The sequence below is a fragment of the Eublepharis macularius genome, chromosome 14 (genome assembly GCF_028583425.1).
Source record: "Eublepharis macularius isolate TG4126 chromosome 14, MPM_Emac_v1.0, whole genome shotgun sequence".
Taxonomy (NCBI): domain Eukaryota; kingdom Metazoa; phylum Chordata; class Lepidosauria; order Squamata; family Eublepharidae; genus Eublepharis; species Eublepharis macularius.
In genome coordinates, this window is record NC_072803.1 from 51,656,997 (window position 1) to 51,678,167 (window position 21,171).

The 21,171-nt window shown below is 47.2% G+C and overlaps 1 protein-coding gene across 1 annotated transcript in view; it reads right to left on the minus strand.

The window, feature by feature from the left end:
- Positions 1-884: 884 nt before the first annotated feature.
- The window catches only part of ASTN2 (astrotactin 2), an 804,644-nt gene continuing 784,357 nt past the window's right edge, over positions 885-21,171 (minus strand). Inside the window, exons 23-25 of the mRNA XM_054997263.1 lie at positions 15,919-16,019; positions 15,223-15,406; positions 885-1,261 (exon numbers count right to left, since the gene is read on the minus strand). Of these exons, the coding sequence (XP_054853238.1) occupies positions 1,024-1,261; positions 15,223-15,406; positions 15,919-16,019 (523 nt within the window). The 3' untranslated portion in view covers positions 885-1,023. The remainder of the gene's footprint in view (positions 1,262-15,222; positions 15,407-15,918; positions 16,020-21,171) is intronic.

Here is a 21,171-nt window from a genome sequence, read left to right on the forward strand (position 1 = left end):
CTTAATTTTGAGTTACTTGTCATTTTGTTTGTCTGGATCTTATTGTTTTTAACATTAGCATGTTTATGTGTGCACCTATGCCTCCCCTTTCCCCCCTTAAATATTTATGAGCTGCTTTGAGACTTTGGCAAAAGGTGGGATATAACTATCCAGATAAATACATTCCTTCCTTCCTGGGGCTGCTGTCCAAAAATGCCTTGCCGATCAATTGAGATAGAATACAGGAAGCATACAATTATTATTATTATTTTAAACAGAGGTTGAAGAAATGCCAAACAGGTGGGGATGGTGGAAGTAATATGAATGTTTTAATGCACAGAACAACCTGTCAGGACCCTGCTAAAGATGGCTGCATGAGCAGCAGTTCTGTAACCTTGGAGCGTTTTTACTTTTTCTAAATAGTTATTTTTAAAAGTTCACCTGCAAAGTCTTTTGCACCCACCTGGTTCTAAATGGCAGGACCTTTACTGTCTGGATGGTGCCTCCTATATGTTGTAGTGTCTCCCGGCTTCTCACTCACCACACGCAACTCATCCGAGACCCAGTCCCGGGAAAGGGCTCTGCTTGGGTCAGTACTCCACCCATTGTCATTAGGGCTGGGGATCCCCTTCACAATCATCTTCCCTCCCCCTTCCCGCTGTCTGATTCCTCTCTGCCTCTGCCTCTTAGCTTCAAAGTCTAGAGATTTAGTAAGGGGAAAAAAGATTAAAAAGGAGAGGTTTTTCTTTTTTTAACCGAGTAAAATTATGTACTTCCTTTTTAAAAATAATAATAATAATAATAATTAAAAAAGGAAAGCAACAAAAAAGGAGAGAGAGAGAGAGAGAGAGAGAGAGAGAGAGAGAGAGAGAGAGAGAGAGAGAGAGAGAACACATCTTGCTGATTTTTCAATCTGCTGCTGTCCGCATTTTGAAGCCCTGTGTGGTCTCCTTGCCCCAAGTTCCAGGATACTACAAGTTCTTGACTCCGCAGAGTCCATACGCCTGCCTGATCTTCCATGTCCGCTAGGCTGGCCACCTTCACTCATCGCCCCTTTGATTCGCCATACGTGTTGCGCAGCATAGAGACCATCTTCTCCTCGCATGTGATTTTGGTGTCTTTGAGGATGCTGTACCAGACCATGCCAGGCGGCCGGACCTCTTCGCTGCGACAGAACAAGTAGGGCATGGTGTCGGTCCGGCTCTGGATGTAAGCACTGCGCAGCAAGGTTGAACAGTGGCTGCTGACTTTTTCTAGCCTCCTCAGAATGAGGTGCGCTTTTCTGGAAGGGAAAAGACCACATTGAGAGTCTGTGGAAGACAGGCAGCTGCCACAACCATTTTGACAACTTGTCAGTTTGCTTGCTGGTACCCTTTCATGGCTCCCCCAAAACCTTCCTTAACTCAGACCCAAAATACAAAGACTAACCTCACTCTTCCAGTTCCTCAAGGCTTTGAGGGGTGCTTGGGGTAAACCAGGAAGCCAACCACCATATGCTTGGTGTCAGAAAGACCCCAAATTAACAAGGAAAGGATTAACTGGGAACCAAGTGGATAGAGGTTAGAGCAGCTTTGCATTTGCTTTGCCTTACACTGAGTCATAACTTTGGATGACTGAGCCCACTGCTGTCTAGAGATGGGCATGAATAGCAATGCGAACAAAAAAAAAGCCACAAACAGCCCAATCCTCTGTTCGAGAGCAAGCTGTTCGTGAGGCCCCGTTCCCGGCGAACATGTGTTCGTTCCAAGCCCTCTTCATAGCGTTTGCCAGCCGTTCGTAAAGCCATACAGTCTGGCGCCTTTCAATCAATTCCCCTGGCAATATAGGCATGGACTGTCTGAACTTTGTCTGAACTCCTTCTGGCTTTCCTTCTGGCTTGTAACTCCTCAAAGTAGTTTCCAGCAGACAGTCCAATTTTTGCCCCTGTGAAGAGAACATGTCATGAAAGGGGGAGACCCATGCATCATGCTTTTCCCAGGGTGCAATCTCTCTGAAACTTGGGGGGTCTTCAGAGGACAGTGAGGACTATGTTCCCTGCAAATTTAGTGGTTATTGGACATTGGGAGGGTCAGTTTGTAACTCCTCAAAGTAGCTTCCAGCAGACAGTCCAGTTTTTGCCACAGTGAAGAGAAAATGACATGGAAGGGGGAGACCCATGGATCATGCCTTTCCCGGCTCAAGTTCAGCTAAGTCTCAAGGGGGCCATTCTGGCTCCCACGAACCTCCCACTATGAACATGTCATGTCTGTCAATGTTCGTGAATCCCTGTTCGTGGATGATAACAAACAGCGAACATCGTGTTCGCTTTTTCCCCCCTGTTCGTGCCCATCTCCACTGCTGTCTACTCTACAGGGGCGAATCAACTATGAGACTAATGAAGCTTAAGCTTCAGGGCCCCCAATCCTGGAAGGGCCCTGAAGCAACTTTTTTTTTAATGAGTGAATTTTTCAACAAAATTGATGGAGTTTTTAAAAGTGTTTGTTATTAAAGTGAGGCTATTTTAGTGACAGACTCATAAGGCAATGAGTTGAAGTACTTAATACTGACCTTAGAATATGCTCTAATACCCATTTCATATGGCCTCAAATTGTCCCTGGAATTGGTTAAATTTCAAAATTTTCTCAAGGGCTCACAGCACCTGAACCCCCAGCTGTTGGCCTATTGCTGTTGGTTGAGAAGGTGCCCCCATAACAGTTCAAACTTCTGGGTCCCGAAATTGTAGGTCCACCACTGCTACTCAGACTGACAGTGGCTCTTGAGTACCTCACCCAAGGGTTTTTCTTAATGCTGCTTAATGATTTCCATTGAACAAGGAACAGCAGTGTCCCTTTGCCATGCAAAGCACATGATCTTTAGAGTTGCCAGGCTCCAGGTGGTGGCTGGAGATCTCCTGGAATTACAACTGATCTACACATGACAGAGATCAGTCCCTCTGGAGAAAATGGCTGCTTTGGAGGGTGACCTCGATGGTATTGTCATTTATTATTACAGCAAAAGCCAGCATTATACACTGTTGGGGTCCCTCCCTTCCCCAAATCCCACCCTCTCCAGGATCCACTCCCCAAATATCCAGGAATGTCCTAATTCTGGAGCTGGCAACACCAGCTGTGTGGCTGAGCTATGAGGCTTTTCAAAGGAAACTGCATTAGACCAGGTCTCTTGACTTTACCAGCAGGAGAAGGGCCTGTCTGCTACCCGAGATCATGCTGGGGACTGAACAGGGATCTTTTGCAGGCAATGGCCACCACCTGCAGAAGGCAGGTGTGCAATCCTCCTAGCCAGATTCTAGTTTGGTGTAGTGGTTGAGAGCAGTGGGACTCTAATCTGGAGAGCCGGGTTTGATTCCCCACCCCTCCACTTGAAGCCAGCTGGGTGACCTTGTGGCAGTCACAGCTCTTCTAGAGCTCTCTCAGCCTCACCCACCTCACAGGGTGATTGTTGTGGGGATAATAACAACATACTTTGTAAACTGCTCTGAGTGGATGTTACATTGCACTGAAGGGTGGTATTTAAATCGAATGTTGTTAATATTATTATCATCAGTCAGAAAGAGTTTCCCCTCTGTGCCAAAGGATTTTATGATCTTTGTTTCCCCACCCCCTGGGCAGGCCAAAGTAAGCTTTTCCTTGAGGTCTCCAGGAAGAGGCTTTGAACCTCACAAATCTCTGCGCCCCCAAAATGTCAGCTTTTAGCAGAAGGTCTCAACTGAACACTTCATTGCCTCTGGCCCAGCAGGTCATTAACATTTCTAAAGCCATGGCAGGGTGTGGCTGGAGACTATTTGGTGAAACCACAGAGACAGAGAGAGAGAGAGAGAGCGAGAGAGAGAGAGAGAGAGAGAGAGAGAGAGAGAGAGAGAGAGAGAGAGAGAGAGAGAGAGAAGGAAAATTTTAAAAACTAAACGGGAAGGTTTTGGTACGGGCCAAACCTCCAGTAAAGCATATTTCTCCACCCATTGGAATCAACACTGCAAAGTGCTTCCGCCATGTAACTACTTGCCCTGCACCCCCTCCCCCCCTCAGCCAGTGAATAATCTCAACCAGAAGAAGAAAAGACTTGGAATAACTACTGGCCAGATTAGTGACCTCACAGAAATCGATGCACCTATCCGTGGATAAAGAAGAGGCAATGGGAAAGATCAAATAGTTGATTGGTGTGACAGAGATGTAAAAGTTCCCTGGGATGAACCAGAAGATGACCTCCGAGGTGAACTGCCAGTCGCTGGTCCCAGTATCAAGACATTTACCAAGATGCTGTCTGATAGCTGACAAAGACGATTTCCCCACAGGTTGTTCTTTAGAACTTAAAAGCTATTTTAAGTTGTTTTCATGATTATTTGTTTGCATTAAGTTCACATGGGGGCCACTGAGTCATGAATCTGGTGTTAAGAAAGGATACATTTGCACTAAGTTCATATGAAGGTTGTAACATTGTCACAAACTCAGTTGATTGCATTAAGACCTGGTTTTGTTGGCAATCATATTTTTAAAAGAAAAAAAAATTATAACTGAATCTTTTAAAAAAGTACTGAAATTACACAGTAAAAATCTGATTTTTAATAAAAAAATATTTTTACCCATTAATTTTAACTTTGTACTTTATACTTTGTAAACCGCTCTGAGTGGACATTAAGTTGTCCTGAAGGGTGGTATATAAATCAAATGTTGTTGTTGTTGTTGTTGTTATTTGCACTCCCTTATATATTGGCCAACAGTTTCAATATTTACTCTGCCATGACCTATCATGCATTGATTTAAATACCTAGTTTAAAAAAGCACAATTGCCTTATGGGATCAACTGTTCAAAGGGTTTGTTTTCTAATTTCAATTTGATTTAATTTTTAAGTTCTAGATTCACTAAATTCCTCTTTTAAAAAAGTAATCTGGTTTCCAACTAAATCTGGAGTTAGTGCAACAAGTGTGTACAAATGGCTGTCTGTCTGCTGCATAGTGCCACAATGTTCACGCACATACATTTATATAAACACATCCTTAAGAGACAAGAGGCATTTAGCCACCTTGTTCAGACATTTGACTTCTAGAGATCCGAGGGAGGGAGATGACCCCTGAAGAATGATAATGCTAGCAATTCACATTAAGGTAATGTTAATGTCTTCCCTAAATGCAAAAAACAAAACAAAAACAGGGACAAAACATAGATTCACCACGGAGAGCTGCAAGAAATCTAGGAACCAGCAACCAAAGGATGGCGTATGGGATTCAAAATGGACCTTGAGAGACTTGGGCCACTGTGACTAGGCTAGGATGGTTCCCCATACAAGTTAACACTGGCCGTTTCCACACTGCTTACCTTGTTCTGGAAAACAACGAAATCTCATGCGAAATCACACAAGAAGACGCTGTTATCGCGCGAGAAGACACGATAACAGCGTCTTCTCACGAGATTTCGCGTGAGATTTCGTTGTTTTCCGGAACAAGGTAAGTAGTGTGGTAAGTAGTTTTAGATCTTCCCATCCCTTCCCCGTTGTTGTTGTTATCCCCGTCCCCTCTTTCACCTCTCCAGGCTAACTGACTCCAAAGGAGATCAGGTGATGAAGACATGATGGGGCTGCAATCCCAGCCTGGGAAATTCCTAGTAATTGGGGGGCAGTGTCTGGGAAAGGCGGAGTTTGGGGTGGGAGTTCCATAGGGACGTGATGATGTATGCTCCAAAGCTGCCATTTCCTCCAGGCATATCTCATTTCTCCACTTTTTTGGTAGTCCCTGGAGGAATGAGTGTTGTTCAGACTGATGTGTTGACCTCTGTACAGCAAGCTGGGATTGCCACTTTGCTCTTTCCAAACCTGCAGCATCTTTAGTGCAGTCACCATCAAGACAGTGTTGACTTGTTCATGGTGACAGAGTAGTGAACCCAAATACACAGTAGAAGAGAGGTTGGAGGTGGGGGGAAGCACTTTATAGGCAACCTTGAATCAAACAAAAGTGGGAAGGGGAGTTTACTATGGTTATTTCATTTTTAACTTCAAAGACCATCGATTATTCCCCTCTCCCTTTGGATCCACAAGAAAATCTCTGCCTTGTGGCTTCAGGCTTTTCTGAAGGTCCTGGGAAGAATGAAAATTCAAGCTAATGACATGTTGGGAGCCAACTCTAACTAGGGGGATTACTTGACTGGGAGAGCTTTATGGAGTTTCCAAGCCCAGGATTGTCAAGTTAGACATGGAGGGGGGAGTTATTTTTGAAGCAGTTGTGCACACACAAAAGCATCCCTGTGGACAGCGATTCCTAGATGTGTATGCCACACAGCATACACATCACTGAAATACGGCAAAAGTGCAGGAGGGTATAGAAAAGAGGACTGTGAGCCGAAGATGAGCATCCCTCCCTTTCCATGTTTCTCTTTCATTAAGCAGAATGTCACCTCCAAAAGCTAATCCATTTGCCTACCTTCATACAAATCTTAGTCCCTCCTTCGGGGACTAAGAGAAGCTGAGAGCCATACTCCTTATGGCGAGACGTGTCCTTTCTGCATTGCTGTCCATGCAGTTTTTAGCTTGACCGCACGAAGGTTGGAATTATGACACATAGGCCTGCCCAGCCTCTTGGATCAGTCAGTCTCTCCAGCCACACTTTGGCCCCTGAGAATATTCTAGGGTGTGGCTTACGGGAAACAGCCACCCACTGAATTGGCCAGGATGGGCCATTGGAAGAAGTAGAAGCAGCTAGAGGGAAGGACGGTTTTGAAAAGAGGAGGAAATTGGGGGGGGGGGGTTCCTGTATGACAAGGCAGAGACAGATTACTGGGAAGATCAGGGCCAAGCTGCCTGAGTGACTCACTTGTGCAGAAAAAGGTTAATGAAGTAACGTCTAAAGGTTAGACTTATCTTTGGCTGACATCTTCCCTTTAAGGAGGAGGAGACGAAGAAAAGGAAGGGGAGAAAGAGGAAGGGGGAGCAAGCTATCGCACGGAGCAAGCAAAGTGATAAATAGCCAGAGGATGGTTTAAGTGACCAACTTAGTGTCGTAAATCAGATGCAGAGTCCCTTCCAAAATACTCCCTGTGGCCAGCTGGGGCCACCATTTCAAAACTGCCGATGAAATGTGGTGTAATCTACCACTCCTTCCTCCTTTCCCAAAATTGAAAACAATGAAAAGATGGGCAATTTATTTATTCAGGGGCAGGGTCAGAAAGGGAGTCTGATGTGGCACTTCTCACACCATAAACCTGCAACTTCTCATCTCCGCTGTCTCTATGCTCACCCTGAACGTATCCTTCAACTGGATATGCCAGAGTATCAACCAAGTATCTATGTTTGTCAACTCCAGCTTGGGAGATTTGTGGGTGGAACCTGGAGGGATGGGGTTTGGGGAGGAGATGACGTCAGTGGGGTGTAATGCCATAGAGTACACCCTCCAGAGCAGCCATTTTCTCAAGGGGAACTGATCTCTGTGGCCTGGAGACCAGTTGTAGTCTGGAGATCTGTTGTAATTCTGGAAAATTTCTAAACTTCACCTAGAAGTTGGCAACTCTACTGGGAACAAATGTAGATGAAGGAAGGACTGAGTGAACATTATGATGTGTCTGGGTTGTGGGGCAATCGAGCTGGGGACCCGGCTCCCAGCCCTCGACGGGGTACAATTGAAACCTTTGCCGACGGTGAGTAGCCTGGGTGTGACCTTGGATGCCACACTTTCAGTGGAGGCCCAGGTCATGACTGTTGCCAAGTCTGCCTTTTTTCATCTTCGACAGGCCAGGCAACTGGCGCCCTATCTTTCATCCCGGGATCTGGCCACAGTAATCCATGCAACTGTCACCTCCAGGCTAGACTACTGCAACTCACTCTACGCTGGGCTGCCCTTGGGCCTGACCCAGAAGTTACAGCTGGTCCAGAATGCAGAGGTACACGTCCTTACCAGAACACCAATCCGAGTGCACGTTCATCCTGTGCTGTGCCAGCTGCACTGGCTCCCAGTGAAGTTCTGGATCCGGTTCAAGGTGTTAACCTTGGTGTTTAAAGCCCTTCACGGACTGGGACCTGCATACCTGTGGGACCGCCTCTTCCATTACGTCCCCTTCAGGGTGTTGCGCTCTGCAGACAAGTAGCTCCTGGTGGTCCCCAGCCCAAAGGACATCTGTCTGGCCTCAGACAGGGCCAGGGCTTTTTCTGCCCTGGCCCCAGCCCCGGCCTGGTGGAACGCTCTCCCGCTGGAGATCCGGGCCCTGCGGGCCCTGTTACAGTTTCGCAGGGCCTGTAAAACGGAGATGTTCCTCCCGGCCTTTGGCTGAGTGCCAGCGGGAGTCCTCCTTCTTCCATCTAAGACCACCACTTCTTCTGGGGCTGCCCTCGGCCATCTGCTATGCCCATATACGGACTCCTAATATTTGTTTAAGTAGTCTGCTCCTGGACTATTTTAATGATTTTTTTTAAAAAAATATTATTGATTTTATGTTTTTGTGATTTTAATGTATCTTTTAATGTTGTTAGCCGCCCTGAGCCCATCTGTGGGGAGGGCGGGGTATAAATCGAATAAAATAAATAAATAAATAAATACATTTGCATGTGGCTTCAAATTTTCAGATTTAACTGCATAAAACAGTACACTTACAGCTCTTGTCTTTCCAGGGATGCCTATACTATTATATTTTTGTTCTACCTTTACTCCCAGGAGTTCAGTAAGAGCTCCCTTCCTCCCTGTAAGACGGATTCGGCTAAACGACAGCAGCTGGTCACCCAGAAAGCTTTCTGCCATATGGTGGATTTGCAGGCTGATCTTCATGATCAAAAGTCCACCCCTCTGGCTATTACTACACGTTGCAGAGTAGTGAAGGGCCAAAGGTGCTGTTGCCACACACATCATTTGCTACGTTCTGTTTCCCTGAAGAACACCATGGAAGAAAAGAGGAGCTCCATATTCCTGTCTGCCGTATTTGATGTGCTAACCATTATTATAACATTCTTAGGGGGGTGGAAAAACATCCATTAGTAATTCCAAGGAATTTGGATTTTGTTTTTAAACTTCATTTGAGGAAAAAAAAAAGAACTTTAGGCTCCTAGTGTGACTGGCCCAACCTCAACCAGAGTATCACAGCTGAGCAGGGAACGGAGGCCAGGAGTCCCTGGTCTCAATCCAACATGTGTTTGAAAACAAGATATAAGGAATGCTCTGGTGTATCTGGGGGCCAAGCTACACGTGACGAATGATACTTGAACGGCAAGTGGATCGAGTGGAGGGCAAGTGAACAGGGAGAGATACACTTGCCGTTCAAGTGTCATTCGTCACTTGTAGCTTGGCCCTGGGGTGGAGTTTTCCCAGGCTAGTTCAGTTTCATCAGATCTCAGAAGCTAAGCAGGGTTGGCCCTGGTTAGCATTTGGATGAGAGACCACCAAGGAAGTCCAGGGTTGCTAGGCAGCAGCAAGCCACGGCCAAACACCTCTGAATGTCTCTTGCTTTGAAAACCCGATGGGAGGGGGTGGGGGTCACCATAAGTAAGCTGTGACTTGACAGCACTTTACACACACATGTGCGCATGTGCGTACACACACACATAATGTCTTTGCAAGATTATGGGGCATACCCTCCTCATGCTTGCTGTACACTTGCACCACCTCTGATGAAGACCTCTTGCTAAACCTGCAGAGAGGCACAAGGGACCCACGTAAAAGGACCACAGCAACTGGGCTGGGCTGCAAAGGACTTGAAGGCCCTCCAAAGGCACTGGCCACAGGGGGTGGCCAAATGGATATTTGCAGGGGTCATTTCGCAGAAAAAGAGATAGAGGAACTAATTAGCACAACTCATTAACATATGCCACACCCCTTGATATCACTGGAAATGTATCATTAGCATAACTGATTTGCATATGCCACACCCCCTGACATCACCTATCCTGGCTGCTTTGGACTCAATCCTGGCCATTCAGGGCCAAAATTGGCCCCCAAATGGTCAGGATTGGGCTGCTGCTGAACAGGAGAGTGATCCGCCACCTGTCAGAGGCCCGATCTGGGCTGTTTCAGCCCCAATCCAGGCTGAAACGGGCCCAAACTGGCTGAGAGCCAGGTGGGCGGGGCCACCTGACATGTGACCTCTTTGGGGAACTGCCGGAACTGTGTTCCTGCACGTTCCCCCTCGAAATGAGCCCTGGATATTTGTAAACTGGTATCCCAAATGATTAAAGGCAGATTATGGGTAATAGTTATACAATACAAGTAAGCTAGATCCCAGTTACAACCATAGCATGCTTTTGGCTGCTGCTTCAGTTGCTGAGTCTTTCATGCCCCCCACCCCACCCACCCTGGTATAAATCTAGGCAGAGCTGGCTGCAGGCTTTTGTGCCACAAGGTGTGCAGCTCCTTTCTCCACCTTTCTTCTCTTCCCAAATTGTGAATACACTGGACAGTTAGGAATGCCACCTTCCTGGTCTTCAAGCTACTGGCTGCCACCTACTGGCTGCTCCCCCACTTAAGGTGGCCGGCCTGGCATCCACCAAAGCCCAAGCCCTTTCCACTGCAGCTCCCACTTGGTGGAACAGAACACCCAGGCAGGTGAGGGGAGCACCATCATTAGAAATCTTCTGGAGGCATTGCACGTCCATTTTATTTGCCAGAGCTTTTTATGGAGTATAAACTACAGGCATTTTTGAAGGGAGGGGGGAAATTGGGGTTTTATTCTATTGAAATTAAACTGCAATGCTCCATTCAACCTTATCCCAGTCGTCCATTCCAACCTCCTACCACTGCTCCATCTAATCTCATACCCTTGGTCCATTCCAACGTCGTACCACTGCTCCATCTAATCTCATACCCTTGGTCCATTCCAACGTCATACCACTGCTCAATCTAATCTCATACCCTTGGTCCATTCCAACCTCGTACCACTGCTCCATCTAATCTCACACCCTTGGTCCATTCCAACCTCGTACCACTGCTGCAGCTAATCTCATACCCTTGGTCCATTCCAACCTCCTACTACTGCTCCATCTAATCTCATACCCTTGGTCCATTCCAACCTCCTACCACTGCTCCATCTAATCTCATACCCTTGGTCCATTCCAACCTCCTACCACTGCTCCATCTAATCTCATACCCTTGGTCCATTCCAACCTCCTACCACTGCTGCAGCTAATCTCATACCCTCGGTCCATTCCAACCTCCTACCACTGCTCCATCTAATCTCATACCCTTGGTCCATTCCAACCTCCTACCACTGCTCCATCTAATCTCATACCCTTGGTCCATTCCAACCTCCTACCACTGCTCCATCTAATCTCATACCCTTGGTCCATTCCAACCTCCTACCACTGCTCCATCTAAGCTCATACCCTTGGTCCATTCCAACCTCCTACCACTGCTCCATCTAATCTCATACCCTTGGTCCATTCCAACCTCCTACCACTGCTCCATCTAATCTCATACCCTTGGTCCATTCCAACCTCCTACCACTGCTCCATCTAATCTCATACCCTTGGTCCATTCCAACCTCCTACCACTGCTCCATCTAATCTCATACCCTTGGTCCATTCCAACCTCCTACCACTGCTCCATCTAATCTCATACCCTTGGTCCATTCCAACCTCGTACCACTGCTGCAGCTAATCTCATACCCTTGGTCCATTCCAACCTCCTACTACTGCTCCATCTAATCTCATACCCTTGGTCCATTCCAACCTCCTACCACTGCTCCATCTAATCTCATACCCTTGGTCCATTCCAACCTCCTACCACTGCTCCATCTAATCTCATACCCTTGGTCCATTCCAACCTCCTACCACTGCTCCATCTAATCCCATACCCTTGGTCCATTCCAACCTCGTACCACTGCTGCAGCTAATCTCATACCCTCGGTCCATTCCAACCTCCTACCACTGCTCCATCTAATCTCATACCCTTGGTCCATTCCAACCTCCTACTACTGCTCCATCTAATCTCATACCCTTGGTCCATTCCAACCTCCTACCACTGCTCCATCTAATCTCATACCCTTGGTCCATTCCAACCTCCTACCACTGCTCCATCTAATCTCATACCTGTGTTCTATTTACTGTGAAGTAGAACTGAATTGCCTGCACAATGTTATATTTTGATTAGGGTAGAGATTCTCTTTCTGTTTGTTTGCTACACACTGGGATGGGGGAGGATGAATAGAAGGGTAAGATCTTGCAGTACTGGAGATTGTAGCTTGCTTGTTTACAGCCAAAGAACTCGTATTGGGATGATACTGAAGCAGGTGCAGAGATGGCAAGCTTGTAACAAAGCCACCTTAAAGCTCAGCCTGTTCCCATCTCCTTAGCGTGAACTTTCTGCTTGGGACCACAGATAGGCACCGTGTCCTCTTGCAAGCAGCTGTTCACAACAACCTGCGATTTCCCCCAGTGCTGGCCTCCAGGGACATATTTATTGTGCAGATGGAACAGCCTCCCCTCTTGTCACTAAGTTTTACAACCAAAACGTTTAGACTGCAGGCTGGTGGTTCCTCTGATAAACATTTCAAGGGACTGGGAAATAAATGAGCCCCTGAGAATGCCAACAGCCTGTCAATTAAAATCTCATTAAGAAGCGTTGCCTGGAAAAGACAGCTCACTTGCTTCCTCCTCTCTCCGAGGCCTTGGGAGCTTCTCGGGCTCTCGGAGAAATGAAGCGGGCAAGTGGAACGTGGCTTACAGGGAGGAGGCGGAACCTTTTTTGGAAAGTGCTCTAAGTGGGTATGAGATGCACGTAAGAAGGAAAAGGATGAGCCACGGGAAATCCGCCTCTAGTGGTGGGAATCGAGCGGCCGGGAGTCCCAACCTGCCCAAGTTAGGGGAGGGGTTATGGCTCAAAGGAAGAGCCTCTGATTTGCAGGCAGAATGTCCCCATTGCAATCCCTGAGTTTTATAAAAAGGACCAGGCAATAGGTGATATGGAAGTCCTATACATGAGGCCCTGGAGACCCACTGCCAGTCTCCGTTTGCAGTATGGACCTTGATGGACCAATGGCCTCATTCAGTACAAGGCAGCTTCATGGGTAACGATGTGTAACTGGATCTCTTTTGGAAAAGGGTGCATAGGCTTAATCTTGAATGAACCAATGGCCTTTGCGTTCTCTGGGGGTGGGGGTGGGGGATTGGCTCACTTGCTTCAGCCAGATGGGGGAGAAAATAATGAAGGAAGACTAGTCAGTCATGAAAATTCAGGATAAAAAACGGAACAAAGAAGGCAGCATTATACCAAGTCCTTGCTGGTAGTTTAGCCTTGTCTATGCAGACTGGCAGCATAAGTCCAGGCAGAGGAAGGCCTTTCCCAGCTCTCCTACAATTTCAGCTGGAGATGTTGGAGCTTGAATTGGGGACTTTCTGCAGGCAAAATAGGCGCTCCCCCCCCTCTGCCCTACATTACAGAGTGCTCAGGCTGGGCCCCCGACCACCCCAACAGGTCCTGTGTGACAATCAGATGTATTTTCTTCCATTGCCATGCAATTTTGGTGTGCTTCAGCCTTCCCCTTTGTATCATTTTAATGGCCTGAAATGGGGTGTGCTATTTGGCCTGTTGGGGAAGCCCAAGGGTATTCTTTCCCATCATGAAGCTCACTGGGTGACCTTTGGGAAATCATACCCTCTCAACTTACCCCACAAGGTTGTTGTGAGAATAAAGGGGGGGGGGAATCTGTGTACTGCCCTTTGATCCTTGGAGGAAGGGTGGGATTACCAAATGTAATAGGAAGGTTGAATTCCTCAAACTGCCTCTCAGCAGAAATGGATGTTTGAGAAAGTCCAATTTGGCCCAAGGCAAGAAAGGAGTCTCTGGGAGCTCTTCTGGATCAGGGGGAATGACTTCATAGGCAGAGTTTATATTTAGTGCTTGGAAGGAAGTAAATGGAGATGAGAGCGAGAGAGAAACAAAAGGAACAACAGGGGGAGGCTGATGAGCCATGGAAGAAATTAAGACCAGGGTATCCCTCCGTCAAAGACTCCCTTGAATTTATGCCCAGAAGACCTAGCATTTACTATGATTATTTCTTGAGAAAAAAATATATTCTGAAGTGATTGTCTGAAGCTACCATCTATTGAGACAGACTCTTGATTCTCTTAGAGCCAAGCTACAAGTGACGAATTACACTTGAATGGCAAGTGAACAAACTCACGTGTATTCCTCCCTGTTCACTTGCCATTCACTTGCGCTCCACTTGATCACTATGTGGTCAAGTGGAGTGCAAGTGAATGGCAAGTGAACAGGGAGGAATACACGTGAGTCTGTTCACTTGCCATTCAAGTGTAATTCGTCACTTGTAGCTTGGCTCTTAGCTCAGACCCTTGGTCCCCTTTGGCTAGCAGCAGCACTCCAGGACAGTGGGCAGAGAAAGGTCTTTCCCAACACCTGCAATAGGGTATCTGGAGATTGCAAGGATTGAATCTGGGAACTTCTGAGCAATGTCCCCTCCCTAAGCTCCATATGGGACTGTTTTATTCCAAGTCAGAGACTCATTGGTCCATGTACTGACCCCTTCCCCTAAGTGACACAAAGAAGAACGGTGACTTTGGAGAATTCCAGTAAGGGACCTGATTAACTTGCTTTAGTCTGCAAATACTTAAGATGAGATCAAAAGCCTTGAAGGTGTCACAAAAGTCTTGTTGGCTTTTGCTGCAACAGAGGAAATGGGCTAGCCAGTGACAGCTACCTTCATGGCTCCCAGTCTTGGACCTGAGAGGAGTCAGGGCCTCATATGCATTAGCCATGACACCCTATGCAGATTTCTTGTCCAGAAAACACTCACTAACATGCAAGTCTAAATCTTGAATGCCACATCTAACATTCGGTGGTAGAGATGCCTTAGACACATTAAAAGGGGCATTAGATAAATTCCTGGTGGATTCAGCCATACTAGCTAAATAGAACCACCATGTTCAGAGGTAGTCTACTGCTAAATATCAGTTACTGGCGTAGGGAGTGCTGTTGTTTGAATATGTTGCTTGTGGCTCCTGGTTGGGAAACAGGATGTTGGACCAGAAGAATTTTCTTATTAGAGCTGCTGACACTAGAAAGGAGGAGATCTACAAAGCACTATATTTAGATAGCAACTATTTGTGCCTAGCTGCATTAATAGATGCTTTCAATGAGGGGAAGAAGAATGTGGCTGAAAGCCTCAAGATCTGCCCAGGGCCCTCAAGCCTGACACTTTCTTGACTCCTACAAGGAAACTGCACAATTTACTTTGAGGTAAGTGCTGTCAATATCAGTGATAGCAACCCAAGTAAGAGCCAGCAGGCTGCAAGGGGGCAAAATTGAAAGCGGGCTAGAAGTAAACTACCTGGGGCCAAGTTCGTCCTCACTACGCCACACGAAGTCTCCAAACTTCTCGTAGTGGGAGTTGTAATGGTGCTGGACACGGAAAAGCATCGATGCCGAGACCTCCATCAGTGTGTTGTAGGCAGTCTGCTGCTCCTTCCCACTGGTGTAGCCGTTGTACAAATTGTAGATCTTATCGGCAATCTCTGGAAAACAAGTAGAGACGAAGAGAATGCACGTAAGTGGAGCTGTGCGTATGTGCAGAAGGGCAGAAATTAAGGCAAGGGCTTTTTTTGTCAGGGCTGTCCTGGAAGGACAAACATGGTGTCCTGCTCACCTGCAGAACCACAGCGAGTGAAAGAAGAGAGCAAGAACCAAAAGAGATGGGTGGCATGGGGCACAGTGGCTCAGGCTGGCTCGGGTCGCACTGCCTGCTTTGGGTGACCTGCTGTCATGCACTCTCTGCCTAATCCACCTCGTGGGGTTGTTGTGAGGATGAACTAGAGGAGAATGATGGAAGTTGCTTTGGATCTCCGCTGGGGAGAAAAGTGGGGTATAATAAATAAATAAGTAAATAAAATAAAATAAGCAGCCAGCCTAGGGCAGATTGGCAGGGGATGCATTGCATGGCTGCCTGTTGAAAGTACACCACTCCAAGCTGCACTTGGGTGTTCAACAGGGAGCTTGGTGCAAAAGATGACCAGGGCAAGTACTTTACCCTCTGCCTTGCTGTCATCTACCAAGGGGCACGCCGTCCGCAAGGTGACCGTGCTCAGCTCAGAGTGCCTTCCTCGGGTGTCCACAGCATACAGGGTGAATCTGCAAGAGACGAGAACCATCTTACCGCAACATGGAAATGAGTATCATATGCTAATACTCATCTCCATGTATCATAATTAGAAGAAAGATCATTTCAATCTAGAGAAAGTGACAAGAAGATAAACAGCAGCATGTCCTTTGTTGGGATAAGATTAATTTCCCCCCCTAGGGGTGTCACAGAAAAATGTTTTTTGCAAAGTTTTCAAGAAAAGAATGGATAGGTGAATGCTAATTGGCACCCAAATGTAACCATTTTGACATGAGGACTCCACCTAAAATTTTCTTCAACAGCTATCACTGCAATTCAGATTGCAGAACTGCCAGATGAGACACAAGCTCCCTTAAAGTGCTGTAGGTGATTAGACCCCGCCAATCCCAAGGATTTTGATCAATCAATTAATGAATGAAACATATTTATGACTCCATCACATCAGCAATGCTCTCAAGGTAGGCTTACATATAAAAGATTAAAAACACCGTAAATTACAAAATAAAAGAAATAAGTAGATCCACAGTAATACCAAGTTCAGCAGTTATTTAGCAGCATTTCTCCAATCCATAATAAATCTTAAATTCCAGTAGAAAGCAATTAATATATATATATATATATATAAAAGGTCAAGAGTCCAGTAGCACCTATACAACTAACAAAATTTGTGGTATGGTATGAGCTTTCGTGACTCATGAAAGTTACCCTACCACAAATTTTGTTAGTCGTATAGGTGCTACTGGACTCTTGACCTTTTCTGCTGCTATAGACAGACTAACATGGCTACGCAACTTGACCTAAAATACATATATGTTCAGGGGATGGTAAAAGCAAACACTACAATTAAACAGGCCCAGTAAACTAGTGAATGGATAGAGTTCCATAACCAAGGTTCCACAACAGAAGACCATTCCCCCCTCCCCTTACTAACTATAACTAGTGATGTTACCAAAGTTCCCAATTTCCTGGTTCAGAATACAGATTTGTCCTCCTTGTAATGCTTGGATCTATTATGAATTGAGAATCATTTGAAAAATTCTTCTCAGGCATGGGATTTAGAAAAAGATCTCACCGATGGCAGCGTTTAGGTTGTCTGGGTGTCTTTGATGGAAGAAGGTGCTCATTTCTCTGATGCTGGCCTAGACTGAGGCAATGGGACTTTGTCTGTGACTAGTGACAACTTGGAACAGAGGCTGTCTTTTAATTCTGTTTCCTCTGTGTAAGGATGACATCCTCCCCTAGGGTTGCCAACCTGCAGTGCGGCTGGAGTAGGGATCTCATTCCCCTCGTGGGCGCAGGGGATCCCCCACTTTCACCCTCCATCCCCTGCTTCCACTTACCTGGCCAGCAAGGGAGGAAGGCATGGGAATGGGTTTCCCAGGCGTGCTCCCAGCGTGGCTCGACGACATCATTGACGTCATCGCATTGCCCTGGGAGCACTCCCATGCTTCACTGCAGGCAGATTTGGGCCCCAAATGGGCCAAATTGGGCCCATTTGAGGCTCAAATCTGCCACTGTGAAGCAGGCGTGTACCCTGCGCCAGTGTAGGGATGTCACCAGCAGTGACATCACCAGAAGTGACATCACTCCACAGCTGCGGGGAAGAAGGAGGTAAGAGCCAGGTAAGGGGAGGGTAACGGGACCTGTCAACCCTAGGCTGGAGTTCTCCCAGAATTACAACTGATCTCCAGATCACAGAGATCAGTTCCCTTAGAAGAAATGGAAACTTCAGAGGGTGGACTCTGGCATCATATCCTTGCTGAGGTCCCTCTTCCTCAAACCCTGCCCTCCCCAGTATCTGGCCCCAAATCTCCAGGAATTTCCCAACCCAGATCAGGCAACCTTCCCTCCAGCCTTATTTCCCACATTACAGGTTACAAGCAAAGAACCACTGCTAAGTCTACAGGCAGGGAGACGTTTAGGCAGCATGGACAGATGAGAAGGGAGACGGAATAGAAGCAATGGGGACAGACCTCCCAAGGCCTCACATCCCTGACACTGCCAAGTGCCTACCTCTCTGCCATGTTGACGTCTGGCAACTTTTTCAAGAGTTGTGTTTTTATTGCACAAGCTTATTGTTACCTATCATTTAGGTTGTAAGCTGCCTTGAATACAGTTTTCTGGAGAGGGGAGATATAAGTGCTTTAAATAAACAATGTAAATTCAAAATAACTTTCCCAGTATCCCGTATGTTAAATACCAAAACTTTCTTAACAATATAAAGTTGCCTTATTAATGCTACATGCTGTGGCAGCTTTCTTGTCGGCAAGGGTCACATATGCATAGGTTGTTTGCCCCAGCTTGGATGCAACTGGGAAGTGGGTTTTTGTATTCCAACAGCACTGTAGCACTGTTATATGTTTCCAAGATTTTCCCAATTTTTCCTATACTTTTCTTAACCTGCTTCACTGTGATATTTTGGGAAAGATCACAGCAAAGGAGGGATGGTACCCAGGAGGACTGGAAAGTCTGCATCTTCTTCATTCTACCCACACCGACGCAATTTCTCCTGCTCCAGTCCCTCTGGTGGCTATCCCCTGCACCCATACCATTGAGTCTTTTCTCTCTCTCTTTTTAAAAGGGCTATGTAATGTTACAATAATCTATGTCTTGGAGGCATAGAGAGTGCTGTCAAGTCATAGTTGACTTATGGTGACCCCTGTTGGGATTGTCATGGCAAGAGACTAACAGAGGTGGTTTGCCTCTGCAACCCTGGTCTTCGTGGCAGGTCTCCCATCCAATTCCTAACCAAGGCCGACCCTGCTTAGCTTCTGAGATCTGACAAGATCAGGCTCACCCAGGCCATTCAGGTCAGGGCAATCTAGGTCTTAGCATTATGTAATGAAATAATCATCTGTTCCTTAGTTCATCTGAATTCCTAGCTTTCGTTAAAAAAAAAATCTGTATGCCTTTTCATTGTGGATTATACCTTTCCCCATATACCTCTGCAATGGAAGTGGCTAGAGTTGCCAGATGTCTTTGGCATCTTCTGGGAAGTCAGGATGGGGGGATGCATGGATACTTACTATAATGAACCTTTAGGAATGTGCAAAGTGAACCACAACATCATTTCCAGAAGTGATGTTCTCATGCAGCGTATGAGAGCATTTGGCTCTCACAAGATGCTGCCACTTTCAGTGTGACCAGATGTGACATCATTGCGTGGGGCATGGCAGTGCAGTTGTTTTGCCCAGGCTGCCCGTCAGTGGAGGGCAGTCCTCCCACCAATTGCCAGCAATTGGCAGGGAGAGGGGCAAACCACTGGCTGGCACGTGGCAAGCCTAAAAGTGGCACAGAAGGGGATGGCTCCATGGGGAACTGGGGCAGGGAAAATGTGGGGGAATCCATCATGTGGAGGCCCCGCGACCACTGTACTGTATCACCATCTGCAGCAGCAGGGAGAGAAACCAGACAAGCCCATCCCTATGTGGAAAACAACCAATATCAAACTAACATGCCAATGAACTAAAGAAAGGAAACTACCACTCAAATGGAAGTGAACAAAGGAAAGAACAAACAAACAAATCTACCACTGGAGATCTGGTGAATGGCTTGTAACAAAGCCTGATTTCTAAATTCAGAGCAAGATTGTGCTAACGCATACCGGCCTTTGTAATGTGCTTGTGATCCTGAGAGCAGCTCTACAACACTGAAAATGGCTGAGACCTGGCCGTAGCTCCCCCAAGCTGTTTGGATAAAGTTATGGTAAAAGCCCTAGATCCCCTTTATCAGCAAAGAGATCCAGTAAATCCCCTTCTAATCTTTCATCTGGCTCCCCGAAAAGCCCTTTCCAACTTTATCCTTCCTGAGCCAGGCGGTACGAAGCAAGGGTCTGCAGCTGGCGTTGACAAAGTGCAGGACGCGGCCTGGGTCTGTCCACTGCTGCCTTGGGAGGTCTGAGCCACCCGGCGACAGGGCATCCCCTGATGGGAGGCAGACAGGAAGGCCTAAACAAGGCCTGAAAGCTCTTGAGGAGGAAGGGAAATAAAAGCTGCTGAAGCTTAAGTGGAATTTGGAGGGTTACTTAGCGGCAAACCCGTTACCTCCCACAAAGTGTTCTTCCTCACATCATAAGTTTCAAACACTACTTCAAACTCCTAAGTACTCACATAGCCTACGTAGAAGTGCAGATTGCAGGGTGTAAATGCCAGTTCTAGCCATGACAGAAACATGCAGTCCAGATCCTGTCAACAGAGCTGTGGTGTGGCTCCAAGCCAGAGTGGACTGGGAAGTTAAAATCACCCAGAGGTAAGCTGTGCTGAGAGGTCTCTGTGGTGCCCTTACCCTCCGGGCGGGAGGTGGGACACCTGGCACTCACCTGATTAGATGTTGCACACTCCTGGTGGTGCGCCACACCACTTGGGAATGCGCCCCAGGAAGTGCATTCCCCCGCCTTTTCCCTCACCAGCCAGGTAAGCAGGGGCGGGGTGAGGGGGGAGCAGGGGACTGGCAGCCCTACACTCAGCTCAGCTCGGTGCCACAATGGGCGTTGGCTCACCTGTTGCCTCCTTCTGCACTGCCACCAAGCGGCAGCGATGCAGCAGGAGGGGACGAGTGACCTGAAACCCATCAGTGGCTCTGCTGGCCAGATCTGAATAGAATGGCCCCTGCAAGACATGCCGAGCGGCTGGGGCTCGTCTCTGCTTGCTCCTGGTCACCAGTGGCCCTCCAAGGCTGTGGCCCATTGGGGACTTCTGTGCCAGTTAAGCAGAAGCGAGCTGCCGACATCAGCCATGACTTCTTAATAGCTGTCCTCAGGTTGGCCAGTGGAGCACTTGGGTAATACGGCCAAGTGCAAAAAAGCAGAATAAAAGGAGAATTGAAGCACCACCCCGAGGGACAGTCTCCCTGTTAGAAATACTCCCTGAAGCTGTTGCCGAGGTTGCCACAGCCCTTTTAAACTGCCTGCCCACATCTTCCAACGGGGTACACAAGAGGGGGAGTTACAAGGAAAGGCTCTTCCGGGATGTGTGCACAACAGCAAGTTCAGACAGGAGCAGGAAGAGAAGAGGGAGGTTTATTCTGGGAAAGGCGAATGGCATCTGCTGCCTGATCTGTCCTGTGTGCTCCAAAGAGAGCAAAGGGAAGCAACGTGGAAAGAGCACTTCGAAAGCAGGCAGCAGATGGAGATTAGGGGGCTATTGCAAGCAGGAAGCACTGGAT